The 18,455-nt window shown below is 52.0% G+C and overlaps 1 protein-coding gene across 1 annotated transcript in view; it reads right to left on the bottom strand.

The window, feature by feature from the left end:
• SCRIB (scribble planar cell polarity protein) overlaps positions 1-18,455 on the bottom strand; it is a 112,885-nt gene that overhangs the window by 26,754 nt on the left and 67,676 nt on the right. The window contains exons 23-31 of the mRNA XM_039711259.1: positions 16,894-17,070; positions 15,092-15,208; positions 13,335-13,523; positions 12,971-13,090; positions 12,669-12,725; positions 9,051-9,107; positions 8,286-8,369; positions 3,727-4,110; positions 1,375-1,443 (exon numbers count right to left, since the gene is read on the bottom strand). Of these exons, the coding sequence (XP_039567193.1) occupies positions 1,375-1,443; positions 3,727-4,110; positions 8,286-8,369; positions 9,051-9,107; positions 12,669-12,725; positions 12,971-13,090; positions 13,335-13,523; positions 15,092-15,208; positions 16,894-17,070 (1,254 nt within the window). The remainder of the gene's footprint in view (positions 1-1,374; positions 1,444-3,726; positions 4,111-8,285; positions 8,370-9,050; positions 9,108-12,668; positions 12,726-12,970; positions 13,091-13,334; positions 13,524-15,091; positions 15,209-16,893; positions 17,071-18,455) is intronic.

Below are 18,455 nucleotides of genomic sequence, written 5' to 3'. Positions count from 1 at the left end.
GGATTGGAGCACAGAGGAAGGTGACCCTGCCCATGGCAGGAGGCTGGAATGAAATTGTCTTGAAGGTCCCTTCCCACCCAAACCATCCTGGGATTCTGTGAAAACCCATCTCAAAGAAATAAAGAAAACTGGCACTTGTGACAAAAGGAAAACTTACAAAAAACACAGCTGCTGTCAAAAATGTAAATAAGGAAACACAGCTGGAACAATGTCCATTGGGATAGTTCAGCTGCAACACTATCTTCTAATTGTGCTGGGCTCCTGATGAACACTCAATTCCAAATGACCCAAAACTGAGGGAGATGTGGGACAGGCTGAGAAGGAACAGAGGCTGGACTCAAGTGCTGCTCCTGCTGCTTCCTGCAGGTCCTGACCCTGCTCCTCAGCCTGTCCCAGCAGCCACCTCACCCCCAGGGGACCCTGTCCACCTCCAGAGCTCCTGTCCAGCTCCAGGAGCTGAAAAGGTTCACTGAAGGGCAGGGAAGTGCCAGAGCTGTGGGGAGAGCAGCTGGAGAACAGCTGGACTCCAAAAGGAACCAACAGACGCAAAATGACCAAGGACAGAGAACAAAGAACAGCTGGCAATTCACTCCAGCCCCCAGTATAAAACCCAGTAATGGGCAATAACTGTAAAGGGAAAATTGAAAAATCTGTTTAAGTTCATTTAACTTCAAAAGGCTCAACTGAGCTGTGACACCTCCTGCCGTGGGATGGACAGGGGGATCAAAGACTCAGACATTGAAAACTTCTGAGATAAAAAAGGAATATGAATGTCAAGGAACAAGAGGTAATGTTTATAAAGAAAAAAAACATCAGAAGTTACAAAGATACTTCCCACTGCAGAGGGAAAGCCTCTAGCAAGGAGCTGCAGCAAATCACTCCCTGAGGGCAGGGTCACCCAGAGCTGGCTGCTGCAGGACCTTCCACCTCCTGCCCAGCAGCTCTCCAGGCTCACACAGAGAACCAGGCATCCTCTGCAGGCCTGGGCAGCCCTGCTTTACAGACACAAATCCTGACTCCTCCATTTCTTACCACACACCAGCTGCCAGAATTAAAGAATCTCTGTGCAAGGCACTGGTCCAGAAAGAACATTCCCAAAAAACTCACAGCTACAAGTTGTAGCCCCTCCTCATCACCCTGCAATTCAGCTACCCCTCAGAGCTCATTTCTGACCAGCTAATTACCCTTCTGGCTCTCTGGGACACTCTGAAGGAGGGAGTTGTTCTCTTGCTCTCTGCTTGCCTGCTGTGATGGATCCCCTCCACCCTGACAGGCTCACTCCAGGATGGGAATTGCCCTCAGCTACTTCTGTCCTTTAACCCTGGAAGCGCCTCCCTGCCCTTCCCACATCACCTGTCCTGGGGGCAGTCTCACCTGTGGATTACTGGGAGAATAGGGGGATTCACGCCTGGAATTTCCTGTCCCAGACTCGCCCACAGGAGCCTGAAAGAGAGAAGACAAAGCTCAGGACGAAGCTCGAGTGTTACTCCACAGCAGGAGGGGGTCTGGAGAGCCCAGGGGCATGGGACACCCTGCACATCCAGGGAGCAAGGCTAGCAGGGCCCAGCAGCAGCTGGCACACGCCAAAAAGCGCCAGGAACAGCGAGGGAATGATGTTAAACACCAGGATCACATCCCAGCACCCTGCAAGGCCAGCTGAATCAGGTTACAGCCTCTGCACATCCCGGGAATCCTCCTCCCTGACTCCCACAGCCCTCACAGGCAGGGTCACGCTCCAGGCAAACCTCCTGTGCACAGACACTGAGCAAAGGAAGCCATTCCTGGCTGCAGGGAGACAGGGCTCTCCTGGCTCCCAGAGCAACCTCTGGCACCAAGGCTCAGCTGCCAGCAACCTCCCCCAGCAGCTGAAAAGAGAGCAGTGTCCAGGAACACCTGCACTGCAGAGAGCAGCATTCCAGGAACACCTGCACTGAAAAGAGAGCAGTGTCCAGGAACACCTGCACTGCAGAGAGCACCATTCCAGGAATTGGAATCCTGCACTGAAAAGAGAGCAGTGTCCCAGAGAGCAGTACCCAGGAACACCTGCACTGCAGTGTCCAGGAATACCTGCACTGCAGACAGCAGTGTCCTAGAGAGCAGCATCCCAGGAACCACCTGCACCCTGACAGCAGCATCAGCAGCACCTTTCACAAGGATTTCTAATGCCTTAAGGTAGAGGCAGGTAATTTGGGATTTAGGGAACTATTTAGGCAAACCTACAGCTCCCAGTCACTAATACCACAGCCAGTTAAATCAAGTCAGTATTTTGGCACACCAAGCCTGAAGTGACCTGAGGTTTATACTGGAGCACATATTCCAGATACCTTGCTCTAAGCTCACCTGGCTACACACCTGAGAAATTCCTAGCAAGGAACTAAAGCACCTCCAAGATCACTACAGCTGAGGACTGGGTTTGTTGACTGGTTGGCTGATTTGCTGTTTATGTGGGGCTGCTTTGATTTTCAGACGTCCCAAAAGGCTTTAAAAGGAATAAGGGGAGAGCAATGTGGTGTTCATCTGGAGGGTGATACCTTTGGGTCCAGTCCCTGCTCCACCACGGGTTCCCTGTGCAACAACAGGAATGTCAAATACAGATTTCCCAGAACAGAAAGCAAAGTTCTCCCTTGGAATTCCCAATCCAGGAACACCTGCACTGCAGAGAGCAGTGTCCAGGAGCATCTGCACTGCAGAGAGCAGTGTCCAGGAATACCTGCACTGCAGACAGCAGTGTCCTAGAGAGCAGCATCCCAGGAACCACCTGCACCCTGACAGCAGCATCAGCAGCACCTTTCACAAGGATTTCTAATGCCTTAAGGTAGAGGCAGGTAATTTGGGATTTAGGGAACTATTTAGGCAAACCTACAGCTCCCAGTCACTAATACCACAGCCAGTTAAATCAAGTCAGTATTTTGGCACACCAAGCCTGAAGTGACCTGAGGTTTATACTGGAGCACATATTCCAGATACCTTGCTCTAAGCTCACCTGGCTACACACCTGAGAAATTCCTAGCAAGGAACTAAAGCACCTCCAAGATCACTACAGCTGAGGACTGGGTTTGTTGACTGGTTGGCTGATTTGCTGTTTATGTGGGGCTGCTTTGATTTTCAGACCTCCCAAAAGGCTTTAAAAGGAATAAGGGGAGAGCAATGTGGTGTTCATCTGGAGGGTGATACCTTTGGGTCCAGTCCCTGCTCCACCACGGGTTCCCTGTGCAACAACAGGAATGTCAAATACAGATTTCCCAGAACAGAAAGCAAAGTTCTCCCTTGGAATTCCCAAGTCTTGATCTACTGAATGGTGTCACTTGGGAGGAGCAGCTCCTGGGCTGTGGATCCACTGTGTTTTCCAGATGTTTTCACCATCCAGAGAAGGGCTGTGCTCAGGGCCAGGGACAGAAGTGTGGCACCAGCACTGATCCCTACCAGTGCTGCCAGCTGCTTGCTGCCAGCCGGGCAGGCAGGGACGCCCTTGCTCCCAGCCAGACCCCGAGGGACAGCAGGGGGGTCACAGATGCCATCCTGTCCCCACATCCCCAGCACCAGGGTGTGTTAGTGGCCAGGGGATGACACAGTGACCCTGGGGACCACTGGCCTGCACGTGGCACAGGGTGGGGGCACACGGGGCGGGGACTGGCCCCTGGGCGCCGTGCTGCCCAGTGCCAGGGTTTAGTAGGGTGCAGTGGCCCGGGCTGTGTCAGTGCATGCCACACACCACACGCTGCTTGCCTTGGAGTACAGGCTGGTCTTCAGCACGCCCTCCCTGCCATAGCCCAGGGGAGGCCCCCCCAGGCCAGCCGTGCCCGTGGCCTTGCCCCTGCGGTTGGCCACCACAAAGGGGTTCTCACTGAAGGGGATGGGCTGCGAGTCGATCAAACACTCTGGCGTCTCTGGCAGCTGCTCCTGGGACAAGGGACACCCCTCGGGGTCCTGCTGGTCTCCCTGGGGCTGCTGTGCCCCGCTCGTGTGCTGCTGGGGAGGCACGGGGAGCTGAGGGGGCCCAGCCGTGCCCGCTGCCGGCTCCGGGGACGCGTCCCGGCCGTGCCACGCCCGCGGGGACAGCACGGCAGTGTCACCCTCCATGCTGCAGCTGGGCTTAGAGCACTCAACAGGCTGAGAGGAAACAGAAGGATCGAAGAGAAATGAGCAGAACAGAGTAAAGAAGAGGAGGGAGAAAATACAGAGCAGCTGCTGAAGGACAGGGGAGAGAATTCCAGTGCTAAGGCCCGCACAGCATCCCGACCCTCTCTCCTGCTCTGCCACCAATCTGTGACCCTCGGTGCCACTCCTGGGAGAGGAGCCTGCTGTGCACACACAGCCCAGGGAGCTGACAGGCTGCACTCCTCCCACTCACACACCTGCCTGCAGCTGCTGCCCAGCCAAACCCACCTCCAACACCTGTACAAGCACACGCTCCCCCCCACACCTCAGCACACAGAATCTCAGAACTGCTGGGGTTGGAAGGCACCTCTGGAGATCCTCCAGTTCAACCCCCACCTCACTGAGCCCACCACCCATGGCCCAGCCTCTGCTGTCACCCCAACGGTGCCACAGAGTCACACCACACCCCCGTGCACTCCCACCACACCTGTACAGGTGAACATGCTTTAAGGGCCCCGCTGCTCACAGCACACCCCAAACACCAGAGCTCAGTGAGCACAGACCCTTTGGGTGGCTCCTGCTGATGGCAGGACTGAGGCAGCCCAGCTCTGTCAGGCTCAGTGCACACAGCCCCAGTGAAGCCCTGACCCTTCCCATTAAAGCCACAGAAGAGAGTTTGTTACCCCAGCCAGAGCCTTCCTCAGGGGAGCAGGGACAGCCAGAGAGCAAAGACCAAAGCTTCCATCCAAGTGCCTCCAGGGAGCAGAAAGACCTCTCCTGCTCAGAGCAAATTCTTCAGCTCCTGTGTCATGGCAGTGGTCACCAAAATAGCTCTCAGGGGTGGGCTGGTGACTACAATGGCAGCTGAGAGGCTCAGGAATTTGAGAGGCCCTCCCCTAACCCCCAACCCAACCTCTGTGGTTGGCAGAGCCCTGGCTCATATCGTGTTTCCTCACCAGTGAAGCCTGTGCTACCCTGGGACATTCTGCTGTGTGTGATTTTTCAGTGTAAAGCCCTACTTTTAGCCCCTTTTCTCCCAGGTGCCATCATGCCTGATGGTCAGTGGGCAGCCTCAGTCCCTGTTTTGTTCTTGGACCCAGCTGGACCTGGGCTGGGTCTGTGTCCCCCTGTAAGCTCCAGCTCCTGCTGCAGCACGCTCTGGTGGGGGATTCCTCACTCCCCGGCCTCACCAGGGCTATTCCTGTCAGACAAGCCACAATTTCTATTTTGGGTAAGCAAGAATTTGGTCAATGCAGCAAGCTTTCCCAGCTTGCAGACAGAGCAGACACGTGCTACCCTGCATCCTCCCTGGCACTGAAAGAAATCCAAACTCAAATCCGTGAACAAGTGAAAAAAAGGAATCAGTGGCAAGAAACTGAAGAGAAATAGATTCAGAAGAGAAAGTACAGGCTGCTAATTAACTAATCATGGTGACCTGATACTGAGACATGCCAAGTCTTCTCCACCTCTCATAGCCCAGAAAGCAAAACTAGACTTTGACGGTTTTGCTGTGATCAGTCCCTCAGGGGTCTGGCTTTCATTCCTGTTCAATGCAGAAGACAGAGACTGTAGCAGCTCTTTGACTTCTGTAGGGGAAATGTCAGAGAGTCACAGAATCCCAGGATGGTTTGGGTGGGAAGGGACACGAAAGCTCAGATTGTTCCACCCTCCAGGGACACCTCCCACTGAACCAGGCTGCTCCAAGTCCCATCCAGCCTGGCCTTGGACACTTCCAGGGATCCAGGGGCAGCCACAGCTTCTCTCCAGAGGCTGCAGTGCACTGCATGGCCAAATAGCATCACCCAACCAAGCATTCCCATGCTGCTTCCAATGGGAATTTTCAGTTTGGCTTATAACAGTGGACAAAGAGAATGGGCATCTCATCAGCCTTTGTTAAGTCCTGCTCACAAGGGCCCCAGATGCAGCAACACAGATGGATCCAGGACAGACAACCACTGCTCCCTTCTCTGGTGGCTGCTCTGGGGGAATCCTCCTGACCAGCTCCACCCATAGCTGCAGTGGTCAAAGATCTATACCTCCTGTTCCACAGTGGACGGATGGACCTGCACCTCCTCCTGCTCCACAGCAAGAGCAGCTCCCTACAGAACCTCGTGTGGCACAGGGAGGACAGGAACAGTTCCCTGCAGCTCTCTCACAGGGAGCTATGCAGCACTCAAAGACACCCAGTCACTGTTCAGAGGAGAACACCCGTGAGGAGAACTGGCCTGGAGACAGCAAGAAGGAGGAAACCACGATGGGAAGAGGGCAGCAGCACCTGGAGGAGGCTGTCCAGAGACAGACAATCTGCCACTGACCCGCCTGCTCCTCCACTGGCTGCACTGACCCTGGCTGGGTCTTCCAGTGGCCACCTAGCAGGCCAGGGCAGCTCCTGAAGGACCACCAGACCCTCCCTTCCCCAGGATCCAGGCAGATGTACTTTTCCAACCAGCAAAGACAGGGCTGGTGACAGCTGGACCAGCACAGGCACCCTTGGGGCCCTCCCTGCAATGGGACATTTATAGAAGCACCCATGGCCCCACATTCCCATGCCTGGCGTTCCCAGGCTGACACCCCTGCCAGGCACAGCCCCAGAGCTGCTCTGCACCACACCGAGCTGTCCTGCCACAGCTGCTGCCTGGGGCTGACTCTCCCCTCTTCCAGCTCCTGAGTTACACTCAGAGATGCTAAAAATAAACCTTTTCCTGTTACTGCTTTCTTGTGTGAACAGCAAGAGGGAAAAACCCAAAGCTGGGAAGGGTGGGAAGAAAAGGAGTCAGAGCTGGAGCCAAAGCAGAGCTGCCACTGGAGTAACAGAGGAAAGAGAACAGGAGAGGAGACCTGTCTGCATGGAATGAGATGGAGACAGGAAGGGTAAAAGATGATCCTGAAACACTGGAATGGGAATGCAGAATGGGATGATGACAGCAAAGGGAGATCTTGCTGCAGTAGGGGAAAGGAGGAAGACTGAGGATGTGTGAAGGAGCAGGCAGAAACCAAGAATGGGTGTGATGTAGGAAAGGTAAAAGAAAGAAAAGATGGAGAGGTGAGATTTCAAACAACACAGGAGAGAGGTAAGTGTGTATCTGTGAAGGCTGTGAAATCTGGAATTTCTCTTGGCCACTACAAGTGAGGGACTGCCAGGCAGGGCACAGGACAGGAATGTCCAGGGCAGGAGTCATGGTACACAATAGGATACACGAGCTACAGGGCTCAGCCACAACACACAACCACAGCCACTTCCCTTCTGCAGGCCTGGGGGAAGCTTGGCTTTAACAGAACCTCAGGGCAGCCTGGGCTGGAAGGGACCCTGAGACCAGCCAGTCCCATCCCCTGCCATGGTCAGGGACATTTCCACTAGAGCGCCAGGGGTAGACACTTCCACTGAACAGATGGCTCCAAGCACTGTCCAACCTGGCCTTAAACTTCTTCTATTTTTAATACTTTCAGTTTCAGCACCTCCTTCCTGAACACCATCCCACAATGGATTCACAACTGAGCTGTGCACTCAACACTGCCATCACTGTGTTGGGAAGGATCTTTCTCTCCCTCCTTGGTAGCTCTCTGGAGCCTCTTCCTTCCACAACAGATCCCTGCACTCCCCCACTCACATCCCCTTCTCTCCCACCAGGCTGTTCTTTCTGCCTTGTTCCCAACTCTGCTTTTTGCAACTTCTCCAACTTTGCCACTTCCCTTCCCAAAAGGCAAAGCTGCTTGGCTCTTGCTCTCCTCATTTTCTTATTCCCATCTTTCTTTTGCAGCTCCTGGTTCTGTGCCTGAGCTCCCCGAGCTCTGCTGCCCAGCTTTCCTTTGTCACCTCCCACAGCATGGCACAGGTGGAGGGCAGGTGATGGGAGGACCATGGCCTTCCCTGCAGGGACCTCCAGAGCCCCTCAGTGCCTCCCCTGTTGGGAATCAGCCCTCCACAGCCCCCCAGGACCCCCACTCACAGCACGGTTGCCTCTCTGCAGGCCACTGCTGGGCAGCGCTGCCAGGGTCCGGTAGTCCAGCCGCAGGGGTTCACTGGGGATGTTCTGGAGAGGTAAAAAACCAGGAACAGGTCAGGCCCAAAGTCAACTAAATCAATGAGAAAGAGCAATTAAAAGGGAACCACCACAGTAATAACCGAGGTCTTATCTCCAAACTCATCAGTTCCCACTGCCTGGAAAAAGACCAGGACCCCCACTCACAGCACGGTTGCCTCTCTGCAGGCCACTGCTGGGCAGCGCTGCCAGGGTCCGGTAGTCCAGCCGCAGGGGTTCACTGGGGATGTTCTGGAGAGGTAAAAAACCAGGAACAGGTCAGGCCCAAAGTCAACTAAATCAATGAGAAAGAGCAATGAAAAGGGAACCACCCCCGTAATAACCCAGGTCTTATCTCCAAACTCATCAGAGTTCCCACTGCCTGGAAAAAGAGCTGGAATTGTTCAAAACACAACCACGTGAACTCGTGGCAGGAGCCAGGCTTGAGAAACCCCACAGAGAACCTGTCACTGTGCACCCCTGGGCACCCACTGATGCTAAGATCCCTGCACTCCTCCTGCCCCATGCCCACCTCCTGATGGAGTAGAGAATGTGCCATACCCACCTGTTTGCTCCAACAGCACCTGGAATGACTGGACCTGGACACGTGTAAGAATGCAAGTCTGCAATTCCCCTGCAGTTCCTTATTCCAACCTTAACCCACACTATACAACTTAGTTCCATTTTGTCTCCCATATACTGCCTTTCTAACCCCAAAGAGAAGCCAAGGTTTCTAACCCAGCCCCTGTTTTCCTCAATCCCTTATACATTTCTTCAGTTCTGATCTCTAATCCCCAAAGCCACATCCTCTTAGGGGAGGGAGTGGAGAACACAAGCTCTGGGGAACAAACTCTTTTTGGGGACTTCTCCAGCCTTCCAGTCTAGCTGTAACCCTTTCCTGGGCCTCTCCAGCCCTCCCCCTGTGCTGCTCACCTCTGCTTCCTCCTCAAGCTGCTGCGTGGCTGCCTCCCGCTCCCTACGCATCCGCTCCTTCCGTGGGACAGACAGAGCAGAGAGACAAGAGAGAGGCACAGAGGTCACACGAGCTGGGCACGACTGCTGAGGGGACACTGGGACAGTGCCAGCACCAGGAGAGGGGCAGCAGAAACCCAGCACCAACACTGGCACTGGGGAAGGAGGAGCTGGAACTGGGCACTGTTACTGCCAGAGGAAAGGACAGGGACAGAACAAGAATGTCTGGGTGGCACAGGTGAGAGGTGTCCCCGAGGAAAGGACAGGGACAGAACAAGAACATCTGGGTGCCACAGGTGGGAGGGAGAGCAGGTGTCCCCGAGATCCTCAGCAGGGACAATCCAGGGGAAAATGAGAGAGCTACCGTGCCCCCAAGCATAACCACAGCAACAGAGAGGAGGAGTTTGCTCACTGCTGGAAGAGACACCTTGATGGAGCATGGACAGGGTAGGCTGGGAGGCAATGGAAAAACAAATCCACAGAGCACAGGCCCTGCTGGCTTATAGCACCACACACAGAATGATGCAAATACACACAAAGGGACAGAAAGGTCCTGGCACAAGGTCAGCTCAGCACCAGCTGTCACTCAGCACTGCAGGGGCTTTAGAGAGTGACCAGTGACTAATCCCAAAAGCCCCAGCCACAGGACTGCTCCAGGCTACAGAAGGAAGGGAAAGTGCAGGACTTGTCCTAAGGACTGATTCTGGACTTTAGAGAGTGACGAGTGACTAATCCCAAAAGCCCCAGCCTTGGGACTGCTCCAGGCTGCAAGAGGAAGGGAACAGGGCAGGACGTGTCCTAAGGACTGATTCTGGGCACTGATATTTCTGTGACTTGTCACCTGGCAGCTCTGGGCAGAGCCAGCCTGGGGACAGCACAGAAGCATCCTTCTCTTGTCCATGGAACCCTCCCAGCTGCTCTCCCCAAGCAGCAACCAGATGGTCCAGAAGTCCTGACCCTGGGAGCATGGGAGGTGGAAGGCAGCTCAGAGGGATCAACTGAAAATTCTGCTGAGCACCTGGGCCCTGCTCTTTAACAGATTCCATGCACTACAGATTCCCACTGCCCCACATCACCCTGTGAGCATCAAGCAAGGGAAAGCAGCCTGAGAAGTCACTAATGCTCTGGAGGATCACGACTCCCAAAAGGATATTGAGAGATGTTCATGGTAAAGTTTACTCTGAATCTGGTTATACTTGTTTTGACCAAGAGTCCTCTATAGGGTGAGGGTTCCAGGTGACACTAATGTGGTGTGTGTGACTCTTCTCTGAGGTCATATTCTGAGCAGTGACAGGAGCACCAGTCAGCCCAGATGGAGCTGTGGCTCCAAATTCCCACAAATTTGTGGCTCCAAATTCTGCCCCAAACCCATCTCTGACCATAGCTCCAGATTCTGCTCCAAATTCTACTCCAAATCCATCTCTGACAACAGCCGGATTAAGACTAGAAAAATAACTGCAGCCACCAGCAGAGAACACCAGGAATCAGTCCACAGAGACTCAGAGTTACTGACACTTGTACTAGAAACTGGATTATCAGAGAACTGGAGGCAAGAGGTGTCAGCAGTAACAGGTTTGAAAACTACTTCTCTATGAGTAGAGCAGATGCATAATTCCTCCCAGTTATTCAGTTCAGCTTGCTGTGGGCTGGAGATATGTTTGGTCTCTATTACTCTTGTGCAAGAATGAACACGAAACATTGAAAAAAACACCACAAAAATGGTAACAGAAATTACCAGGGATCTGGGACAGGAATTTCCTTCAGTATTCGTATTTCAATGGCCACCATGGAGTGCCGGCTCCATCACTGGGACAAATTTAATCATCAAAACCAGTTTCAGAGACATAATCCCAGATTCAAGGTTTAAAAGGCCCAGCAGAAAAACGTGTACTTGCGCAGAGGCCTCAGGATCCCAGGAGGTCCAGGGAGCCTGGAGAATCCGTTGCTGCCTCCTCCTGGCACACCAGGGGAAGGGGCACCAAAATACAATAGCTTTTTAAAAAATGAGATATGGCCAAGGCTACTTCAACAATCATAAAGGTTTCTCTGGGTTTATTTTGGCCCAAGTATTTTTAAGTAATCTCAGTATAAATTCTGGCTAAGTCTTTCTCTACCTGAGCCTGGACAAATGGCACCTGCTCAGCCCCAGCAGCATAATTTGGGGCCACACTTGCTATATTCACAGGTGTTAGAAATTCTGATACTGATCCACAGTACCTGAACTCTCCTGGAACGTATTTGAACCCATATATGCATATTCAAATATATATGCTGCCCACATTAAAACTGGCAGGAACATCCTTTGCTCAGACAGAAACACAATGAAATCAGGTTTGCTGAAACCACATCCAACCACACTGAGTTCCTTCCCAGGCAAGGAATGAGACATTTTACAGGAAAAACCTAAATCTGATCTGAACTGCCTTTGCTCTGGGTGAGGCCTCTCCTACCCAAATTAGTCAGGATGGTTTGGGTGGGAAGAGACCTTCCAGGGCCATCCTGTCCAACCCCTGCAATGAGGGATGTCTCCAACTGGATCAGGTTGAAGATCATTCTGTAAGGTCAATCCACTTCCAGAACTGCCAACCTCACCCTGCTCTTGTGGGGCAGAAAAAGTGAACAAGCTCAGGAACTGCAGCTGCAGAGAGAGCCCAGAGAAACTTCAGGTGTATCTGAACCTGAAACCTGACAAACACCTGAAAAATGTACACACACCTCTGCCAGGAGAGCAGATTCCCCACTGACAACACTGAAGAATTCAATTTTCTCTCTTCTTCCAGTGACTCTGACTGGATAAATTACTGTTTTAAGAGGGATGACTGGAAACTCTACATCCTCAAGAGGCTTGAGTCTGCTGTTCCATTTCTGTGAAATTCTTCTCCTGTGAAATTCTCTTTCTGTGCAAGGCTGAGCCAGTGGGCAGAGACACAAAACTCTCACAGCAAAGCAGAGAAATGACCACGTGAACTGAGGAGCACAAAGCTGTGACTGACCAACAGCATCACTTCTCCACTCAGGGCAGCTCAGAGCTGAGTGTGCTCTCATCTTTGCTCACAAAACCTCTATCAGTCATAGGGTGCTAGAGGAATTTGATTAAATTTGGGACTTCCAAGCTCATTGGCCATTTTTCTGGAAGCTGCAGCTTGGCCAGGGGGTACCAGCAAGTAACAAGGGTGATCTTTGTGAATGCCACAGCAACATCAGCAAAGAGGTGCACAGGGAGGTGCAGCAAAGCCTAAGAGCAGCCAGGGCAACAGAGCAGGGCACTACAGAGAGGGAATGCCCAGGGCTCCACCCCATGGCACTGCAGGGATCCAGAACTGCCATAGCAATGACACCAGGGCAGAGATCCAGAGCTCCCCATGGTACTGACACCAGGGCAGAGATCCAGAACTGCCATGGCACTGACAATGGGGCAGAACTCTGGAGCTCCCCACGGCACTGACACCAGGGCAGAGATCTGGAGCTCCTTATGGCACTACAGTGGAGCAGAGATAACCTGTGACACCTTCCTTGGGACTCACAGGCTCGGCAGAGCCACTGCCACAAACACATTCTGCTACACAAATAATCTCTCACCACTTTCTCCATTTCTTCTCTCTCCCACTGAGTGGCTTCTCTCACCATTTCCATCTCCTAGGAGAGAGCAGAGTTAGAGCCGCCTCACCCCATGCTCTCTCCACACCTGCAGCATCTAGGACCTCACAAAGGTGTCACAGTCCCATCCTAGCATGTTCCTGATCCACGTGCTGGGCCCTGCTGACCCCAGGCCATGCCCACTGCACAGCACACTGCAGGCTGCATGCACCAAGGGAGACACGAGAGACTTCCAGAGACTGCTTCCACTCTGCCAGGTGCTCCCAGCTCAGGCACACCCCCACCTTCTGCAGGATCTCCAGCTCCTCGGGGCTCAAATCCCGGTCGATGGAGGAGATGCTCTCCAGGCTGTTCTTGCGCCCAATGCCAGCAGCGAAAGGGTTGGCAATGATTCCTGGGGACATCTGCAGAGCAAAGAGCAAATCAATCATTCCTGGGGACATCTGCAGAGCAAACAGCACATCAGTGATTCCTGGAGACATCTGCAGAGCAAACAGCACATCACACCTGGCGGAAGCCACAGAATTCATTCCAGAAACTCCCTATTCCTCCACCACCTAAACCCCACACTGCCACAGCTGGCTCCCAGCCTCGCTGGGATCCACGTGGGGACTGTGGTGGCCCCAAGGGGCTGCCCTGCAGGCTCACCTCGATGGCAGCAGCAGCCTTGGGGTCGAAGCCGTCGCAGACCAGCACGAGCAGCGCGTCGCCCACGGCGCGCAGCACCTGCACGGCCTCGGTGTGCGTCATGCCCAGCAGGCTCTGGTGGTTCACCTCCAGGATCCGCATCCCCACCTGCAGGCGGCCGTCCCGGGCAGCGGCCCCCGAGGAGCTCACCTGCAACACAAAGAGCCACTGGAGCTCCCAGGAGACACGAGAGCCTGGGGACAGCACGCACAGGGAACGGGGACAGCAGCCCGCAGCTGCAAGGCAGGGGAACAATCTCCAAGTACTATGGAGAGGGCAGAACAGGAAGAACCTGTACAGGCTGGTGGAGGGCGTGGAAGAATCTTCTGTGTGAGATAAAAGAATGTGAATTTGAAATCTGTTGTCTCAAGGAAAGAACTGGGTGAGAAAGAAAAGCTGTCATGTCATGACACATCTCACGGAAAGAGAAATAATTTTGTGGTGGGAGAGAGACAGAATGGAAATGCAAATGAAGACAAACTAAGGAGGAAGGAGGCAGGGATCAGACATGCAAAGAGGAAGAAGAGGAAAAGCACCACTTTGTCTCCTGGTTACCACAAATATCCAGGGAAAACCAGAGGCAGGAAAACCCCTCCAGATAGGGCAGGCAAGAAAGGTTGAGGGGAGTATCATAGCTCAAGGGAGAGCAGGGAAGTTCAGGATTTTGGTTCTCTGCAGGCTAAAACAAGTGTTGGGAAAAACAGGGAGGAGAGATGGGGTAAACTAACTTTGTGCCATGGCTAAACTGTGAACCTTCCACCCCCAAATCCTTTAATGCTGCAGCAGAGAAAACCAGACCAAACTACTCAAAATAACTGTCAGTTAGAATAATCCCAGGTTTTCTTTTCCTGCTGTTATAAATGTTCCAGGTGAACATGCAACTCTCACTCTGAAAGAGGGAACTTATTCTTTTAACTTTAAAACTCAGATAAAACAGTTACAGCCACATAACAACAAATGCTGAATGTTCCCTTGCTTTAGCAGCAACCAATTATCAATTATAGGGCTGACTGCCAATTATGGAGCATCTTCAGCCATGAGGATAACTCACATCAGTTTCTACCCCAAAAAAAACAGCTAAAAGAGGGAATCAGTGACAATAAAGTGAACACCCAGAGTCCTCTTTGTCAGCAGCAAGACCAAAATGACACCACTTATTGCTGTGCTCTGCTGCCAGCAAAGAAGAAGCAATAAAAACTTTTTGGAAAGGGTTGAGAGGAGCATAAACTGATAAACATAAACACAAGTTGAACAAGAAAACGTGTAATTTATGGAGGAAAACTGACGTGAGAATTTTGTGTGACACAAGCAGCCACTTAAAAAAGTAACACAGATGGTGCATGGCACAGGAGAAAAGGTTAGGAATTCCTGATGCTTTCCATGGAAGGAAGAAAGAGCTTGCATGTCTAAGTGGGCAGGAAGGGACAGGCACAAGGGGACCAACAGGAATGTGGGTACAAGGAAAGATGTGTGGGTTTGCATTATAGAAAAAAACACAAGAGAAGAAACACTAAGCAGAATAAAGGCAAGCAGGAAATAAAATAAGAAACTGTGAAGCTGCTGTAGAGGGGGAAATATGCAAGGACAGGACTTGTGTCCTTTGCTGGAGGGAGAATCTCCAGAACTGATGCACAGTGAAAGCTGAGAGCACATTCCAGCAGCTCCCCCAGGGTTCACCCTTCTCCCTGGCAGTGCTTGCAGAGGTGGTGCTCTGGTACCTTGGAGATGAAGATGCCTTCATCAGTAGGATCAAACGGATTGCCAGCATGGCCCTTGGCTCCACCCCGGATGCTGATGCCCAGCTTCTCTCCTGGAGCCTTTTCAATGCATATTTCCTGGAAACAAAGAAGAGTCTCCTTGTTGCTGAGCCAAGTTCAGCTGAGGAAACACTCCTTGGAGTGACCACAGCTCTAAATGCCCTGAAAGGGGCCTGAATTAGCCCCATCCCTCATTTGGCAGTTTATTCCTGTTGGTGAGGACCTGCCCTTTTCTGTTCCCTGATGAGAGAGTCACCACAGCCATGGTAAGAGATCCTCACCACGCCCCAGCTGGAGACACACTTAAAAGTGCCTGGATTCTGCCAAAGCAGTGGTGCCTCAGGTTTTAGCTTCTATATTTTTCAGATTCTATTCTGCTTTAGTGTGTGGGTCTGGGCTTCATATTATGGTATGGTGAGCTCTCTTCACAGAGTAGGGAGACAGAACAATTCCTTCTCTAGCTGGGCACCCAAGGACAAATGACCCAATTCTTAGGCCCAAGAGCAGAAACAAGGGTGGACTGAAGAGAGAAAAACAAGAAAGATGGGACTTCATGGGCTAAAGCTCTAATTGGGCAATTAGCTCCAATATGCTGATGGACCAAAACTTACAGAAGTGTGAGACCCCGTGACCAGTCATCCATTTTTGTAACTATTCTGGGTTCATCTTGGGAGCCCATCTGTCTGGGCTGTTGTGCTGCTGTTGTGCTGCTGTGTGGATCTATTGAGGTCTCCTAACAAATCCTTACTTTATTCTTTAGCTCCATCTAGCCTCTGCTCTAGGTCAGCCTTCACAAGGTGTCAGGAGAAGGAAATTCCAGGAGTCTGGCTGTATCCTAGTCCCAGACCTCCCCTGTGGAAACCCAAAACTTACAGAAGTGTGAGACCCCGTGACCAGTCATCCATTTTTGTAACTATTCTGGGTTCATCTTGGGAGCCCATCTGTCTGGGCTGTTGTGCTGCTGTTGTGCTGCTGTGTGGATCTATTGAGGTCTCCTAACAAATCCTTACTTTATTCTTTAGCTCCATCTAGCCTCTGCTCTAGGTCAGTCTTCACAAGGTGTCAGAAGAAGGAAATTCCAGGAGTCTGGCTGTATCCTAGTCCCAGACCTCCCCTGTGGAAACCCAGGGCACCAGCAATATTTCTCTGTCTGCTCTGGGGTGCTCTGACCCCCAGGGGAGCACTGACCCTCATTCATGGAGAAAGTTTCCTAGACTTCAAGATAGACTAGAATCCACAAAAGTGTGAAATAAATTATAGAGAGTAGTGTAGGTGTATCACTTGGTGAGAAATTTATGTTTTGGGATTTTTAGTATGTTGTGGATGGAAGCAAGATGGCGGGCACAGGGTGTCACCCTGGATTTCTTCTTCATGCTTCCTCTTCTTCCTCCTTCTTCATAGGTTTGGGTGTCATTTTGTAATTGGGCAGAAAAGTCCGCATCGTGGCTCTTTGGGATCAGTTATTGATTAAAAGGGGAAATAATCTAGGTGTCAGTTCTTAATTGGATAGTTTAGTCTTCAAAGACCTTGTAGCAAGAGACTGTTAGCCATTTTGTGCCTTCTAATGAAAAGCTGCCGAACTCACAGTAATGAGACTGTTTTACTGATAAGAAATAATAAACACTTGAGTCTGAACATGAACTACCCTCTCAAGTGCCTTCAAGCCAGACCCAGAGAAACCGACGAGGGGCACCCTGGCACCCCCACACTGCCCCTGGTAAGACCTGCCCCAGAAGCCCCGCTGTGACTGCCCCAGCGCCCACCTGCATGCCGGGTGGAGGGGGGTCTCTGCGGACCAGCATGGTGAGCTCCTGGGCGTTGGAGAGCAGGGCGTTGACGGCCTCCTGGTGGGTGGCGTGGCGCAGGTCGATGCCGTTCACCTCCAGGATCCTGTCCCCCACGCGGAGCCCGCTGCGCGACGCCAGCCCCCGCGGGATCACCTGCAGGGACACCAACACCACCAGAGAAGGGAAGTCCACTCTGGAGGAGGTTTTACAGCGACTTCTGTGAGCCAGAGAAGGCTGGTAACAGGATCCATGGGTACCCCTGAAAGAATTTCCTACCAAGGTTGTTGACACAGAAACCAAGAAGAAAAGAAGGAGAAATAAGAGAAACCTGCAACTGCCTATTTCAATGACCACTTTGTTTGTCTCTTGTGATCTATGAGTAAAGTGTAAATGTATGAGCTTTGTAAGAATGTATAAAAAACATGCATGCTGTAATAAAAACAGTTTGAAGCCTTCTGAGAATGGAACGTGTTGCTTTGTTTTGAAGGAACTGTGGTTATTTAGCCTGGAGAAGAGGAGGCTTAGAGGTGACCTCATTGCTCTCTACAACTTCCTGAAGGGAGGTTGTAGACAGGTGGGGGTCGGTCTCTTCCACAGGGCAGCACTGACAGAACCAGAGAACACAGTCTCAGCTATGTCAGGGAAGGCATAGGCTGGACATTAGGGATAAGTTTTTCACTGAAAGAATAATAAAATACTGGAATGCTCTTCCCATACAGGTGGTGGAATCGGCATCTCTGGATATGTTTAAAAAAATACTGGACATGGCACTTGGTGCTATGGTCTAGTTGAGGTGTGAGGGCATAGGTTGGATTCAATGATCTTAGAGCTTCCAACCTCATTATTCTGTGATTCTGTGTGATTCTGTCTCTGTCTCAACTACAACAGTCCCTCTCTCCTTGGAGATGTGATTGTGTCCCCAGGCATCCTCCTACACCCTGCAGGCCTGTTCTGACTCCTCTCTCTGCAGACGAAACTCCCCAAGAGGTGACACATCTGGGAGCACTGGCAAAGAATGAGGTGGGGATGTGCTTTGAAGTGCTATTCCATATGTCATTCTCATGTTCCCAATTTAATCTGAACCAATCCTGTGCCAGTGTTGCCATTATTTTGCCTGTGACTGTAACAAGGACTGACAGCAGCAGTACTGCTCCAGTCCTCACCCAGTGCTCTAGAGGGGCTCCTGAGAGCTGAACATATAACCAAACCTGCGTTCCTGGTGAAACAAAGGAGTCAGCAAGGAAAGGGTGAAATCTGTGAGCACATGGGAAGCAGGGATGGTGGGAAAGAGTCAGTTAGGCTTTGAGAAGAGCAAATCCTGCCTCAATGACCTGCTGCTGCACTGCAAGAAAAAACATGGGCACATGAAGGCCTGGCAGGCATCACTCCTAGAATTCCACAGAGCCCTCAAAAAGGTGTGAACCCAGCCACAGGTGTCAGAGGAGTCAGGTTCAGCATCTCCAAGTGAAAAGAGTAGTCAGGAAGCAGAAGGGGCCCTGCAGGGATGTCCTCTCCAGCATCCCTGTTCCCATGAGTGT

Source organism: Passer montanus, unplaced genomic scaffold, assembly GCF_014805655.1.
Source record: "Passer montanus isolate IOZ18808 unplaced genomic scaffold, ASM1480565v1 scaffold244, whole genome shotgun sequence".
Taxonomy (NCBI): domain Eukaryota; kingdom Metazoa; phylum Chordata; class Aves; order Passeriformes; family Passeridae; genus Passer; species Passer montanus.
The sequence above is the reverse complement of the archived record's forward strand: the minus strand, read 5'-3'. Positions and strand labels throughout refer to the sequence as shown.